The sequence below is a fragment of the Etheostoma spectabile genome, chromosome 1, assembly GCF_008692095.1.
Source record: "Etheostoma spectabile isolate EspeVRDwgs_2016 chromosome 1, UIUC_Espe_1.0, whole genome shotgun sequence".
Classification (NCBI taxonomy): Eukaryota; Metazoa; Chordata; class Actinopteri; order Perciformes; family Percidae; genus Etheostoma; species Etheostoma spectabile.
The window spans coordinates 4,556,407-4,570,235 of NC_045733.1; the positions used below are offsets into that span (position 1 = coordinate 4,556,407).

Sequence of the window (13,829 nt, forward strand, 5' to 3'; positions counted from 1 at the left end):
AGCTTTCACAGAAAACGTTTCAATGTGGGTGTATAACTACAGTTTTTGGATTCATGTCCCCTAGAGATTGCAATTCTCCCATGCGTCAGAGTTTCTTTTTGTGAAAAGGCCTGATTCCGATGGAAAGTAAGGAAGACTACGTATCAAATGCAAAAGTTTTGCAAAGCAGCAAAAGAAACGTAGCTCGTTGTATGGTATTCAAGCTGGAAATATTCATGCAAAACACAAAAGTTCAAATTCACTGAATCCTGCAGTGATGGACAACTAACAAAGAAATGGCTTACAACAAAATTCCTATAAACAACAGTCTACACTTGGTGTGCATGTACTTATATCTGACTCCATTTAAAGATTGTTTTAATGATAAAGAATTTTATTTTATACACGGCACTATATAATACAGTATTTCCTGGGTACAAAGTAAAAATGTCGGCCTTTACATTTTCAAAGCAACCTCCTGGTTCAACTTTAACATGCATGCACATATCTGTTCATGGCAACAGATGATATAAAGGACAAAATTATGTTGTCAACCAAAACCAAGGTTGAGAAATACAAAACATTTTACACCTAATTTTTTAAAATCATATATTCTATCAGAAGTGTCTAATAGCTACTCAAGTCTGAGAAGACACATTGAATGGATTTGTCATCCCTCCTCTGTGTCAGGCTCCCCTCTGGCCAATGGCAAGATGCATCTACACAGCTCAGTAAAGCGGAAGTTGGCTGAGGAGAAAGGCTATGTGTTCGACAAGCGGCTCAGGTACAATGTGCGACAGAACGAGAGCAGCTGTCGATTCCGAGACATCGTAGTCAGGAAGGAGGAAGGCTTCACGCATGTGCTGCTCTCCAGCCAAACAACAGACAACAACGCTCTGACACCAGAGGTGAGACTGGGAATATACATTTGTCCCCTATGTTTTTGTTTTTCTCTCCATGTATCAATGTATTGTAGGTGTATCAGCATAAAATGCATTAAAAATGGCAAAGTTATTAAGCATTATCAAAAAGAAATGATTAAGTAAATTACAAAATAATATGATTTAATTTACACTGACCTTAAAACAGGGAAAGGATAATTAATTGGCAATTACTTAATATCCCATAAAATATATTGAACTATTCATTTGGTTTGATTAATCATTCAATCAAAATGACCATTAATAACTAGTAAAAGTTTAAGGATTTTGGAGCTCTTGGCATAGTAGAGGTTGGCAAGATTCACTTTTGTACTAAATTCAGTAGACAGCAAGCATTTATTCACAAAATTGATAAAGTTAAATTAAAACACACAGTATCTAATCAAGTCTCGCATTGCCAGACCTATCTCCACAGCGCTGTGGAGTAAAGTCTGGCAATGCAATTTACTTTGTCCACAGGAAACCGCTCCAATTGGTCTTAAAACTTCCCAGTTAGAGAGTAAATTCCATAAACATATTCTTTGTAAAATTTTACAATCATTCGCTGAAAGAACCAAGGCCTGCCTTGTTGCACGATCCCAATTTTCTTCAAAACTTGCCATTTTCAGCATTTGGATTGCTAGTTTAAAGTTTGTCATTGTTTCCATAGCTAAAGGATTTTGAGAACGGCAACACAGAGAGCAGAGGGCTTTATTGTTGAGCCAGACTATATTAATTCTTACAAGAAACAAAAGAAGTGTGTGAGTGTGAAAGAATGTACATGTTCAGCCTCTGACTACCTAAGCTATAACCTGACTACCAAAAGATCACAACAATGCAGTTCAGTGAAATTTGAGGTGCCAGTTCACCGCCTAGGCACTGCCATGGTGCTCTTGAGCAAGGCACCGAACCCCCAACTGCTCGGGGCGCCTTTCCATGGGCAGCCCCCTCACTCTCCATTTAGTTCATGTGTAGGTACTGAGCATGTGTGTGTCATACAGGCCTGTATGTTAGTGTGTAATAACAAAGTGTAAATTGTAATTTCCCCTTGCGGGATTAATAAAGTCTTATTATTAATAATGTTACATCAAATAAATAAAATACATGTACATTGACAAACTTTAACAGTCCTGTGCTTAGCCCGTAAACTATGCATTATGCTACTCCCATTACATTACCAGTCCATGCTTTGTTAGCTGGCTGACCAGGCTGGAAAGGGTTGTCAGACCCAAATGTCGAATGATGCAGTCGTTTGTACTGTGTCCTATTGTGCAGGTCAGAGGCTTACCATGTAAGCACCTTGGCGCTAGCTTGCTTCATGGTTAGCTGTTGCTGTAGCTGGCAGACTTTGTGTCACAGCGGCTGGTGCTAAATTTGTTTAGTCGAGGCAGGCTCTTGCGTTGCTAATGTAGAAAGAGTCTAATGTGGGACTGCATGGTAGAGGTCAAAGAGCCATCCAGTGAGCAGAGAGAAGAGTTGTTGCTGCTCCTGCAGCGGGGGTGAGTAGGAGAAAGAAGATGCAGCGGGGGAGGGATCTGTTCGATAAGATGACGTCAGAGTTCTTAGGTCCGGCTCAGGTGCAACCTAGGTAGACTACGGTAATTGAGTACATTCACCAAAGTTTACAGGACGCCCAGTTTGATAAGTCACATAAATGAACGCATCATCTGTGTCCCAGAGGTCCTTGCAGTATCAAGACCTATGTATAATAATGTAACTTTTTGATTGTATCCCACTTGCCATGGATCTCTGTTTGTGAAATATAAATGTGCAAAGTCTCCTCATTAACTGCTGTAGAGATGGCCTGGACCTATGCAGATACTCCTTATCTGCTCCAGGGGAGCTTTTCAACTTTAGAAAACTGTTGTTTTATTTGACAGCTGCCAGGTGTGAATATATTTAGCTGCAGGAATCTGACACAGTGCGTTGCTAAAAAAAGAGCATGTACGCTCAGCAAAAAAGGTTAGGAAATAACTCCTGGACTCTGTCCTGAATACTGATACAGAAAGTTCCTGCCAAACAAGATTTCTACAAGTAGAGTAATTAGGGATGCGCACAGCATAATCCAGCGTTATGCCGTCTGTTGTTATTGCAGCAAAATGTCAGTTGAACGAAAGCGTACCACTACTTTTTACTTAGCAATAACACTGGCTAAAGATTAACGCTATCTTTTCTGTTTTGTCCAATTAGCCTAAGATTGTTTGGTTCAAACCGGTGTTGCAAGAAGCCATAGTGATAACTAACATCTGGAGAATACTCAAGATATGATATTCAACATGCTAAGAAAAAGCCCAAGCAATTTGGTGACTTGTTTGCTCCACTTTTTCAATGTTACCCAGATCCTTTTATACAAAAACAGCTGTTAAGATAAAAGGGTTAATTTTGCTTTTGGAATGACAGAATGTAATGATGAATGACTGAAACTGAAAACAGATTTTTGTGCTTGACAAAAATCAATAACAATAAGTTTTTAGGAAATTATTAATAGATTGCTGATTTACCATTGCATTGAACATCTTTTAAAACATGATCTTTTTAATTTTAGGAGCACTTATGATCAGGTATGATTATAAACCCGCTGAGTCTTCTCCGCTGGCATTTAGGGTGCATAATATACACATACGCTTTTGTGTTCACTGGCTTTTGACAGGTTTTCTCACGGTCTCCTCAGCAATTTGTCGATCATCTGCTCTCTCCATGTCAATCAAACATCTAGTGGCAGAACAAACTATAAAATCTTAATTCAAGAGTGGTGCTGTGACTTATTTTAATCTGTCACAGTGATGGACATGTATGTACGCGTTCTATCTATGTCAATAATTCTAACATTGGATCTAACACTATACTGTACCTGTTTTGGAGTGTTTATGATCGCCACTGTCACAATGTGGTGCTTTACATGTGGTTTGAAAGTGACATCTTAAAAATGCTGGGACGTCTACAACACTGAATGTGGTTTAATTGCTCTCCACTCTGATACTGTAGCTGCTTGCGTTGTGAGAATCCACTTGTAGAGTTGGCTGCCTGCAGGAAAGTACCAGCCTGCGGTTGGTTGCTCATTTGCACATTCCAATCAACAACAAGCTGCTCAATTAAAAATGTCCCCTGGAACTATTTGGTAACTTGCTTTTACAGTCCAGTACATGCTTTCCCCGATCTTTTTTTGCTTTTGGAACTCTGTGTACTGACTATTGTGACATTTGGTGAGCCTCTGCTTTACCTGATTGCGTAAAGGTATAATTGATGAAGTACCATGTGGTTGTACCAGCAGTTAGTTTTTAATGTGTCAATATAACAAATAGTTTTTGGAATTATGCATGAATGCTTTTAAAATGTTCACAATTAACATGCTGTGTTTTTACATTTACTCAGCATTAACTGATAGTGATTCTTACCAGTGTTAGCCTTCGCAATGTCATTCAGGTTTATATTTACAATTTACTTTGCTAATATACTAATTAAGCAAAGCATTCTAATCATTCTCAATTCTATTTTTGTTAATTTATGAAACAATTTAAAAAAACTAATCTATTGTGAGTTGACACTTAGAAAACATTTTAAGGAAACGGATAACAGATTCCTTTGTGGTCCATTAATATAATAGTGAGTTTAGTCATAGATAATGGCATGTGTCACAATTATCCACCTCTGTATAAGAAATCATCATAAGTAAACAGGATTTCCAACCCCTCAGATGGTAGGATGCGTCTTATATCTTCCACAGAGAAGTGGGGGGTGGGGGGGGGGGGGGTTCTGGCTTTGATACAGCGCCGTGTGCACGGCAGCCTGTACTTTATAGGCACTGAAGTGGCCTAAACTGTGTGTGTGTGTTTGTGTGTGCTTTCATGTGTGACAGTAAGCCCGTAAGCTGTGGGCTTATCAAACCGCTCTGATAGCTCCCTCACTGTTGCTCAGTCTTTGAAGCTACAGAAACAAGAGAGTCTGCGGATTTGCCTACTGAATGGCTTTCAAAAACCTTAAAAAATATCCCCAAACATTTTTTATCCAAACACTCAGTGCTTCCTTTCAATGAGAAAGTCCCCCAAGTTGTTAACTGGAACTCTTTCCGTCACCTTTCTGACTTGACGCACAGTAGCTGCATCTGTGCAATTGGTATTAACATCCTGTGTTTTATGACCTCATACTATCAAATAACACACTGACTACAAGAATCTGACATAATATTTTGACATATGAGTGAACAAAGTAGCATTTGACCTAGAACTGCAGTGGGATCCATAAAAACGCCTTGACTGTGTCTTAAATCATTTCCCATTCACTGTGTGATCATAATCACTGTCTGCAATTTTATTTGAGTTTATGTATCTCCATGACACTCTATTTACCTTGCTATTTACTCGAGAATTGGGGGATCACATATCACACAAAAATCCATCTTGTCCATCAGGCTATAAGTAGTGCATTTGTGTCTGAACTACCAGCTTACCGAACCAATCAGTGTCTGGTGAAGGTGTTCGTAGCAGCTACGGGAATGTCTTAGGTGTGAATGGCAGCTGCAATTGTTTGTTTAAAACACTTCTTAGATGGTTCTGTATAACAAACTATCTGGTGCGTCAGGTAAGCACTCACTGCTTCTACAGTTAACGACTGTCTGTTCTATATGGAGCAGTGAACAAGGTAGTGGTTTTGGATATAGCCCCAGGTAAAGGCAAGTGTTTTCTGCTTTGAGAAATCAAAAAAGTCCTACAGAAAATATAATAAACATCAAAAAGCCTCAGGAAACTGGGAAGAACTATAAAAAGGGCATACAATGTGATTGATTGTCTTATACCCACTCCTAGAGGTGGCGATTTCATTTCTAGATGCTTGCTGTTGTAAGTTTCTTTGTTGTGGATACCACCTTTTGTTTGTCTACAAATGTCTTTGAGGCATATGCTCAGTGCAAACGAATGTCACTTTGACTGCTCTCTTCAATCTCTCATTTGCACAGACTGGAACCAGCATCTGCCCATCTCCTCTTCCTTTTTTTGTATCTGATCAGGCTTTTTAATTCACTCTGCTAGAAAAACATCACTCGCAGTCCCACACACACCACATTATAGTTAATTCTGGGGACAGATTATGTGCTTGGTCATAGTGAATTAAATTAACTATGAGGTTGAATGGTTAATATAGGTCAGGGGTTATAATCTAATTAAAATGCCGCAATAGATTGGACTGCAGACAGTGTGGGTTTCCAGACAACTTCTTATCAGGTTGGCTGTCTGACAATGTAGGCTTGCTACCTTCTTCATCACATCAAGCAAAGGCCAACCACTTGTCTGTTGATGCTGAATGATGCACTGCTGATATTAATTGGCAGAGTGAAACTTGTTTTTCTGCGCAGAATGCTTTACTGGTCCCATTTGTTGAGGGATCATAGTTATCACACTGCAAGTGTACTCAACTGTAGGCTGACAACTGACTTTTCTTGCATCTCCTATTGATCACACACTACAGCCAGCAGGAGTAGCTGCCGTCAACATACAGTCAAGTCAGTTGCTGCTAGCAGGCAGGCTGACAAGGAAACCGGTTGCCCAGCAAGTTGTTATGTAAACATCTCATGTGCAGTCTGAGCTGCCGAGAAATTATTGTTAAAGGAGAATTCCGGCCAATTTTATGTTAATCTTGATCGCTATAGAAATGCGAGTACTTTCGTGAGTACCTGAATTCATGCAGGCAACACTGAGTAGCTGCAACTTCGTGTACAAGCTTCCACTGTGCTAAAACGGCAGTTAATGGGGCAAGTTTTAGAGTGCTTTTGTGCCGCTTAACAGACACACAATGCATTTAATATGTCTGTTCAACATGAACAGGGCCCTTACGTAACAGCAAAATTCGTTTTTAACTCGGACATTGTTTTAATTCACCTACCCTGTCTTAATCTTTCCCGTGGGTATCTTGCTTGCCTGGTGAGCTGTTAGCTGCTAGCTGTTAGCTGTTAGCTGCTAGCTGATATTGATAAGTGTGTTCAGACTGGCTTTTGTGAAAATCATAAAGCAGCAGTGTATTTGTAGCTCATCTATTTTGTGTGTGATCAATCTGGTGCTGGTGAGTAGGAGGCTCGGCAGTGTCAAACAAAAACGTTGCTGTTGGGCTTATCTGCTAATGTTAGCTACCGACCTTGAAACCATCCAGCAAAGCTCATCTGTCTCATCTGGGGTCTGATAAACAGTAAATTCATAAAATTCAGTGTCCACAATGCTATTTTCCAATAAACTGTAGCTGTCATATTTCACAGGACTTTGTGAGTGCAGATTTCATGTCACTGGCTTTTGTTGTCGTTTCTCACTTTGCCTATGATTGAGTGACAAGTAGAACTCGCCCTAATGTTTACTTGGTTGCCATGACTTTGCGAGTGATGACGTCCTGTCACTATTCTAGTTGCTTGGGGAGAGAGAGTGGATGATGGTTCACTTGAATTCAGTAGAGCAGAAGGCTCTGCAGAGTTGTATAATTACAACTTTATGACTTTTCATAAACAGCCGAAGAAGCGGCAGTACGTGGTGTACATAGTGGAAACCCTGAGGTGTGTCTGTCCTACACCATGGCAGCAGAAATTTTAGCGTGGTGGGCCGCCATCAACATAGAGGAAACAATGGTATATTTTACATACTTATACATATTGTAAGAACCAATTACTGCCCTTGGTAAAAATAGGAACCAATCTTTGGTTCCTCAGATGCAACCCGGAAGCACATAAAAGTTTTGACCACACACACACACACACACACACACCACACACACACACACACACACACGGACACACACGGACACACACGGACACACACCAACACCCCACAAGCATACGTGGCCTACAAGCAGAAATTTGTCTGGACTATTAACTTATATCTCATGGAAATAAATAGACCTAATGGCGTTAACTGCAAATATGACTTGGACTTTCATTGATTAAAAAAAGGTAAAAAACATTTGCTAAGGACATTTTCTAATTAAGGTTACTACATTATCAGGGTCTTAAATGTACTGCATCTAAGAAATGAGCCATGGCCGTATGCCTTGAGTGCCGACCTTAACTGCAGGTAAAAGAAGAAGGAGGAACATGGTAGATCTAATGTGTTCTGCAAGTCAGAGAATGGTAACAAGCCAACCTCGCTATAGATGTCTTTTAGACAACAAACTCCCCTATGTTCCCACTGTGGGGCTGTTATCGGCCTCCCACCAATCAGGAGTGCTATATTATTTGATACAGGGGGAAAAGTGTGCCAGTTACAAACTACACGGCAGCATGTTTCAACTAATCTCTAAGTCTAGATGTGAGATAATGGTGCAAAAGCGTAGTTGGCACAGATTGTTAGAAACATTGGCAAAAAGAATGTCTTGGAGTGACCAAGGCTTTGTCATGGCATCTTCTAAGGCACGCCAGCAAACAGATGTATCTGGATTAATCCAGGTGAGAAGGGGCCTCAACACGAAGGACCAGAAATAGTTTGAAGTTGGGAACTGAGAGGCCACCATCCTCTTGTCTTCTCTGTAGACATCTTGAGTCACGGCCGCTTGCCTTTGCAGATACATTTTAGATACTGCTAGATTGTGCTCTATAATTGTTGTTATGTGAATTTGATTTTCTAGTGGTGCTAAGGAATGTGGCTCCCCTTGATGTATGCTTCCATTTTAATATTATTTTGTTGATACAATAATTAGTCTTTCCACTTTGTTGAAAGAATTTGTTGTTTGTAGATGTGTTTAAAAGGATAGATTGTCACTTTATTAATGCATTTAGTATTATTTGCAAGAAGATTAAAAGCACTAGGAGAAGAATTTAAACCATATTGTTTCTGAATATATATATGTAACTTTTAGACCAGCACATATAGAATTACATCCTGAAAATCTGTGGTCCTCAAATTGCAAACATATTAACATGGGGCCATAGATGAATAGAATTGTTATGAATGCACTTTTTCACAAGCTGTAAGTATTGTGGAAAAAGAAATAAGCATTGTAGAATTCTCTGAGTTTGTCATTATTTCTTCTAAGCCTGTCTGCCAAATTGTTTTCGAGTAGATGTCAAGCCTTACTCTAAGGACTGAACATCTATAAATGTATCTTTTTTTTTTTCTTCATGTGTCAGGTGAGTTAATAATATAATACGCTCCTCCTATTTCTCTTCAGATCATGAAGGAAGTGTGTCGAGCTTTGGGAAATGCAGCTGCTGATGACAGTAAATTATTATTGCTCAGCTCCGTGGGGACTGTTTTCTGCAGTGGCCTGGAGCCGTCGTATCTGATAGGCCGTCTGTCCACTGACCGCAGAAAAGAGAGCAGCCGGATCACAGATGCCGTTCGGTAAGAAGAAATCATCCATCAATTCATTAGTCTTGACTGGGTTAGTACTGATCGTTCTGTGATCTCTTTAGGGAGTTTGTGTTGGCCTTTATCCACTTCAAGAAACCCATTGTGGCAGCAGTAAACGGACCTGCTCTGGGCTTAGGGGCATCCATCCTGCCCCTGTGTGATGTGGTGTGGGCCAGTGAGAGGGCCTGGTTCCAAACCCCATGTGCAGCCCTCCACCTCACCCCCTCTGGATGCTCCTCCTACACCTTCCCCCAGATCCTTGGTGTAGCACTGGTGGGTCCCAACAGTATCAAGGCGCCTGGCAAATTTCACTTGATCTAATTTGACTTCTCAGATAAACAACTGATTACCCTGTGTTTACCCAAATCAAACATTTTTAGAGTGCACGACATATTGAAAGTGCTTTGTAATTCCCCCGCTTTCTGTCCCCAATGGTAGGCCAATGAGATGCTGTTCTGTGGAAGAAAACTTACAGCACAAGAAGCATGCAGTCGAGGTCTGGTGTCGCAGGTCTTCTGGCCAACCACATTTAACCAAGAAGTGATGCTGCGTGTGAAGGAAATGGCATCATGCAATGCAGTGGTAGGTTCTGATCTAGATGACCCAGTGCAAAGCCTTTTTTATGTAACCAGATAACCCTCCACCTTTCCATGTTTTAAAAAGGTTTTAGAAGAATCTAAATGCCTGGTGAGGAGTATCCTCATGCCACTCCTGGAGGAAGTGAATGACAAAGAGTGCCGGATGCTGAAGCAGCTGTGGTGTTCAACCAAAGGACTAGAGGCCCTTTTTAGCTACCTGCACAACAAGGCGTATGAGAAGTGATCATCAACACCCAGAAAACCGATAAATGTAGGTCAAAGGCTATCTACAGAGAGACATCCAAGATGATAACGGTGTGATCTCAAATTGAAGGAAAGGTTGCATTAAGGGTCTTTGTTTCGATCCATCGCCAGTAGGGGATTCTCTGGAGTTCTGTTCGCTTACATGTCTACCAACAATAAGTGGTCATCTTTGTCTTCTGTGAATCAACATATATTTATTGGACCCATACCTGTTCAGATGTTTTATTCTCAATGAGTCAAAGAGGAAAGGGCCAAATGCGCATTGCTTAAATACACACTGAAGGTTGTTCCTCAGGGAGATACAGAGTGTCTCTGTACATATGTGTTTATGAAATGATCAAGATGTCTGAAATTAGAGTATGTCTATAAATAGGTGATTTAATTAATAAATTAATAAATAAAATATATATATATATATATATATATAAATAAGTTTAAAAAATATGTATATACGTTTTTTGTGTGTAAAAGACTTTCTTTCTGAATATAAGGATTTTCTTTCACTTATCGTATTGAGCTGAAGTGTATATCAGAGTTTGCATGAGGACACTGTTTCTTGCTCCTTACATGCAAAATCCGTCCTCTCTGTATGGACAGAAGAAAACCTGCAACAATTGTTCATACATGCCCATACCTGTCAGTGGATCACATTCAGTGACTGCTTTAAACTTCATGAAACACTTAAAAGAAACGTAACATTTTTTTTCTTTTTTTTATCACGCTATTCATTGTTCATACTGTAAAGTCTTGATTACACCGAACAGACATCTTGTTTGCCAGTAAATTCATTGTCATCATCACAATCACAATAAATTTGCTTCCATTACATGAAATCAAGATTAATACCCGTGTACTAATGAGACCGTCAGCTGATTAGTGCATAAGTAAATATAATATGATCCTCATATTGTCAACATCCATCTGCTTTTAGTTTTTTTTTTCTCACCTGTAACAAAAACGGCAAGAGAATCATCAAACTTGTACAAATACAAATAGAATCATTAAATGCAAATCAGAAAGATACGTGGAAACAGAGAACACTGGAAGCCTCATGGAATGCTGGCACTAAATATACAAATGTGTCCATTCTTAATCAAATGGCACTTTGTGTTTGAGTACAAGATTACTTTACATGATTAAATGAAGGGGAGGCACGTATCACATGGAAGTTTGAGCTACATATAGTAGCTGTGCATGCAGTAACGTGGTGGTTCATATGTATAACATGGCTTCCACTTATCAATACAGAAAGTCATTGTGTTAAATGCGTGATCATCATACTGACATTACCTGACAGTTATTTCTTAGTTGTGTATTTCTTTCTTACAGCACACAAAAGAGATGATAATCGCTTAGTCCTCGTGGTAATCACATTGTGACCACACTAATTGTCAGTGATCTATATTGTGGAAACGCAAAACAGTCGTGTAGCTGGAGTCCACTTTGTCCTTATCTGCATGTGATGACCCAAGATTTCAAGAAATTTTATATTGTGATGTGTATTATACTTGGGGATCTATTTTGTTTTACCAAAAAAAAGTAGTTCTGTGAAAATTATTTTGTAAATCTCTGAAGATATTTGTCAATTTTTGCAGTGGTACACATGCAGTACAGAATGATATATTATGTGGACTGTTTTGTGTAACTAATGGCATGTAATATACTGTATATATATACATGTGTTGCCTGTCTGAATACCTTGTATTTAAAGGTACAGTATGTTTTGTATAAACATTGTAATTATTGTTAGAAATGGTGCCGTTTATTTTTGTATTTATTTGAGATAACTGTTGTGAATGTGCGGTGCCATGTGGTTTTGTTTGCTCCAGAATAACCCCAACTCTCTTCATCATCCTTTCTAAATTATCCCATAAAACCTTTGAACAAAATGGGTCAGATCATTTATACATGCATTATTTCAAAAACCAAAATGTGTAAACACTATTGCCACTTGAATGTTAACATTTTCAGTTGACATGGGATTAGGTAATTTGTTGGAAATTATCAAAAGGCATCTCCAATAGTTAGGGCTGGGCATCATTCAAACATTTTTTGATACCGATACCAATACCGTGACTTCGATACCGGTTCCTGAACAATACTTTTTTCAATACCAATTTTAAATTATCTATTTGAACAAAAAGGGATCACAACATTACACATTATGGCACAAATCTTTTTATTTATTTTTCAGCTCCTACCGTGTAAGCACCATCTCTATGTGTGACGTAGTTTTTCCTGCATGTCTCTGCGACGTGTAACATTAGACAGCCGATCAGCAGCTTTATAAGATCTTGGTAGAAACATGCTGCACACGTATTGGCTCACTGACGCCGATGAGATTTACTCCTTTTATTGAAACTGGGTATTGAATGAAAAGGCATTTTTTGATACTCAATACTAAGGAGGCAATTAGGTCGGTGCCTAAAAAGGTATTTAATTAGGTACCAAGCCCTACACATAATTTAATATACAATATTGTGTTTTACTGAGCTTTATAAGTACAGATCAACAGATGATCAATAAAATGAACTTTATTGAATTTCAGAATTGTCAATTTGAAGAGTAAGACTCCAGTAATACTCCATGATGTTGTTACAACTTCCATCATCGGTTTTATTTGATTGCAGGGCATAATTAATAGTTTGATGAAGCATTTATGAAATTTAAGTCATTAAATACTTTCCTAAAATGAACAAGGGAAACCCAACACACTTTCACTTAAGCTCATGAAAACATCTGTAGTTGTGTTATAGTGCCTGTGCATTTATCCTAACTTGCCAGATATATAATCAGCTACAGAAACAGGCAGTTTTGAAAGCAAAGGCTCCATTAGGATTAAATTATAAATTAGTTGTTGGGATTTTGAGGTCCCTACATTCACTTCTTCGACTATATTCCTCTTGTGTTGTTAAATAACAGTTAATATCCCCGATTCTTGCTTGGATTTAGGGTCCCAACAAGAGATGAGACCGACCAGTGTAACGTGGCTACTGAATGCAAATCCCTCTGCTCCACTGAGTGATAATCACACTAACTTTTCAAGACATGGGTCTATTTTTCAGAGAGTCACCTGAGATATAAAATGCATTTCATTACTTGTTTTGAACTATTAGTTTCTCTTTTAGGCATTGAATCCAATTTCCCACCTCAGCATGAAGTTTGAAGTGGGCTTGATATTAAAAGTTGAAGTAACAATTTATAACACAAAAAGAACTAATCATAGTTGTTACCTTCTATATTGCCAATTACTGTCTTTTATAACCACAATATCATGTTATGGTCCCGTGTATGTTTCCCTATGGTGTCTCCTTATTCATGTTTTTTTTCTCCCCACACTGTCTCAAAGCACACCTTGGGGTGCCTTACAATTTAAATAGCTGTCAAAGTTAAAGATTGATCCATACATTGTGATGGGTAGAGTGAGCTGCTTCAAATAAAGAAACCGTGCTTTCACAATGTGTTTCTTTGTTTTACATCTACTCCAACCACTAGACATTTCTCTGTAGTTTTCTATTAGATAGATAGATAGATAGATAGATAGATAGATAGATAGATAGATAGATAATAGATTCCCATTCAGCTAACCTAACCTTACCTTAACACTGAGAAAATAAATAGCATTTTTTTACTAAAATAACTAGGAAAATAGGAAAAAGCATGTCCACAGTCAATGTCTCTTTTGGCATTATTGCAATATTTAACACAAACTTATTCAGATATAACAGACATGAGCTTAATTTTAAAATGGTTTCTGGTCATATGGTTCA

General features: G+C 38.7%; 1 protein-coding gene across 1 annotated transcript in view; it reads left to right on the top strand.

Moving 5' to 3' along the window:
* LOC116687863 (chromodomain Y-like protein 2) overlaps positions 1-13,518 on the top strand; it is a 30,840-nt gene extending 17,322 nt beyond the window's left edge. Inside the window, 5 exon segments of the mRNA XM_032513553.1 lie at positions 670-887; positions 9,036-9,208; positions 9,280-9,490; positions 9,656-9,799; positions 9,881-13,518. Of these exon segments, the coding sequence (XP_032369444.1) occupies positions 670-887; positions 9,036-9,208; positions 9,280-9,490; positions 9,656-9,799; positions 9,881-10,039 (905 nt within the window). The 3' untranslated portion in view covers positions 10,040-13,518.
* The last annotated feature ends 311 nt before the right edge of the window (positions 13,519-13,829 follow it).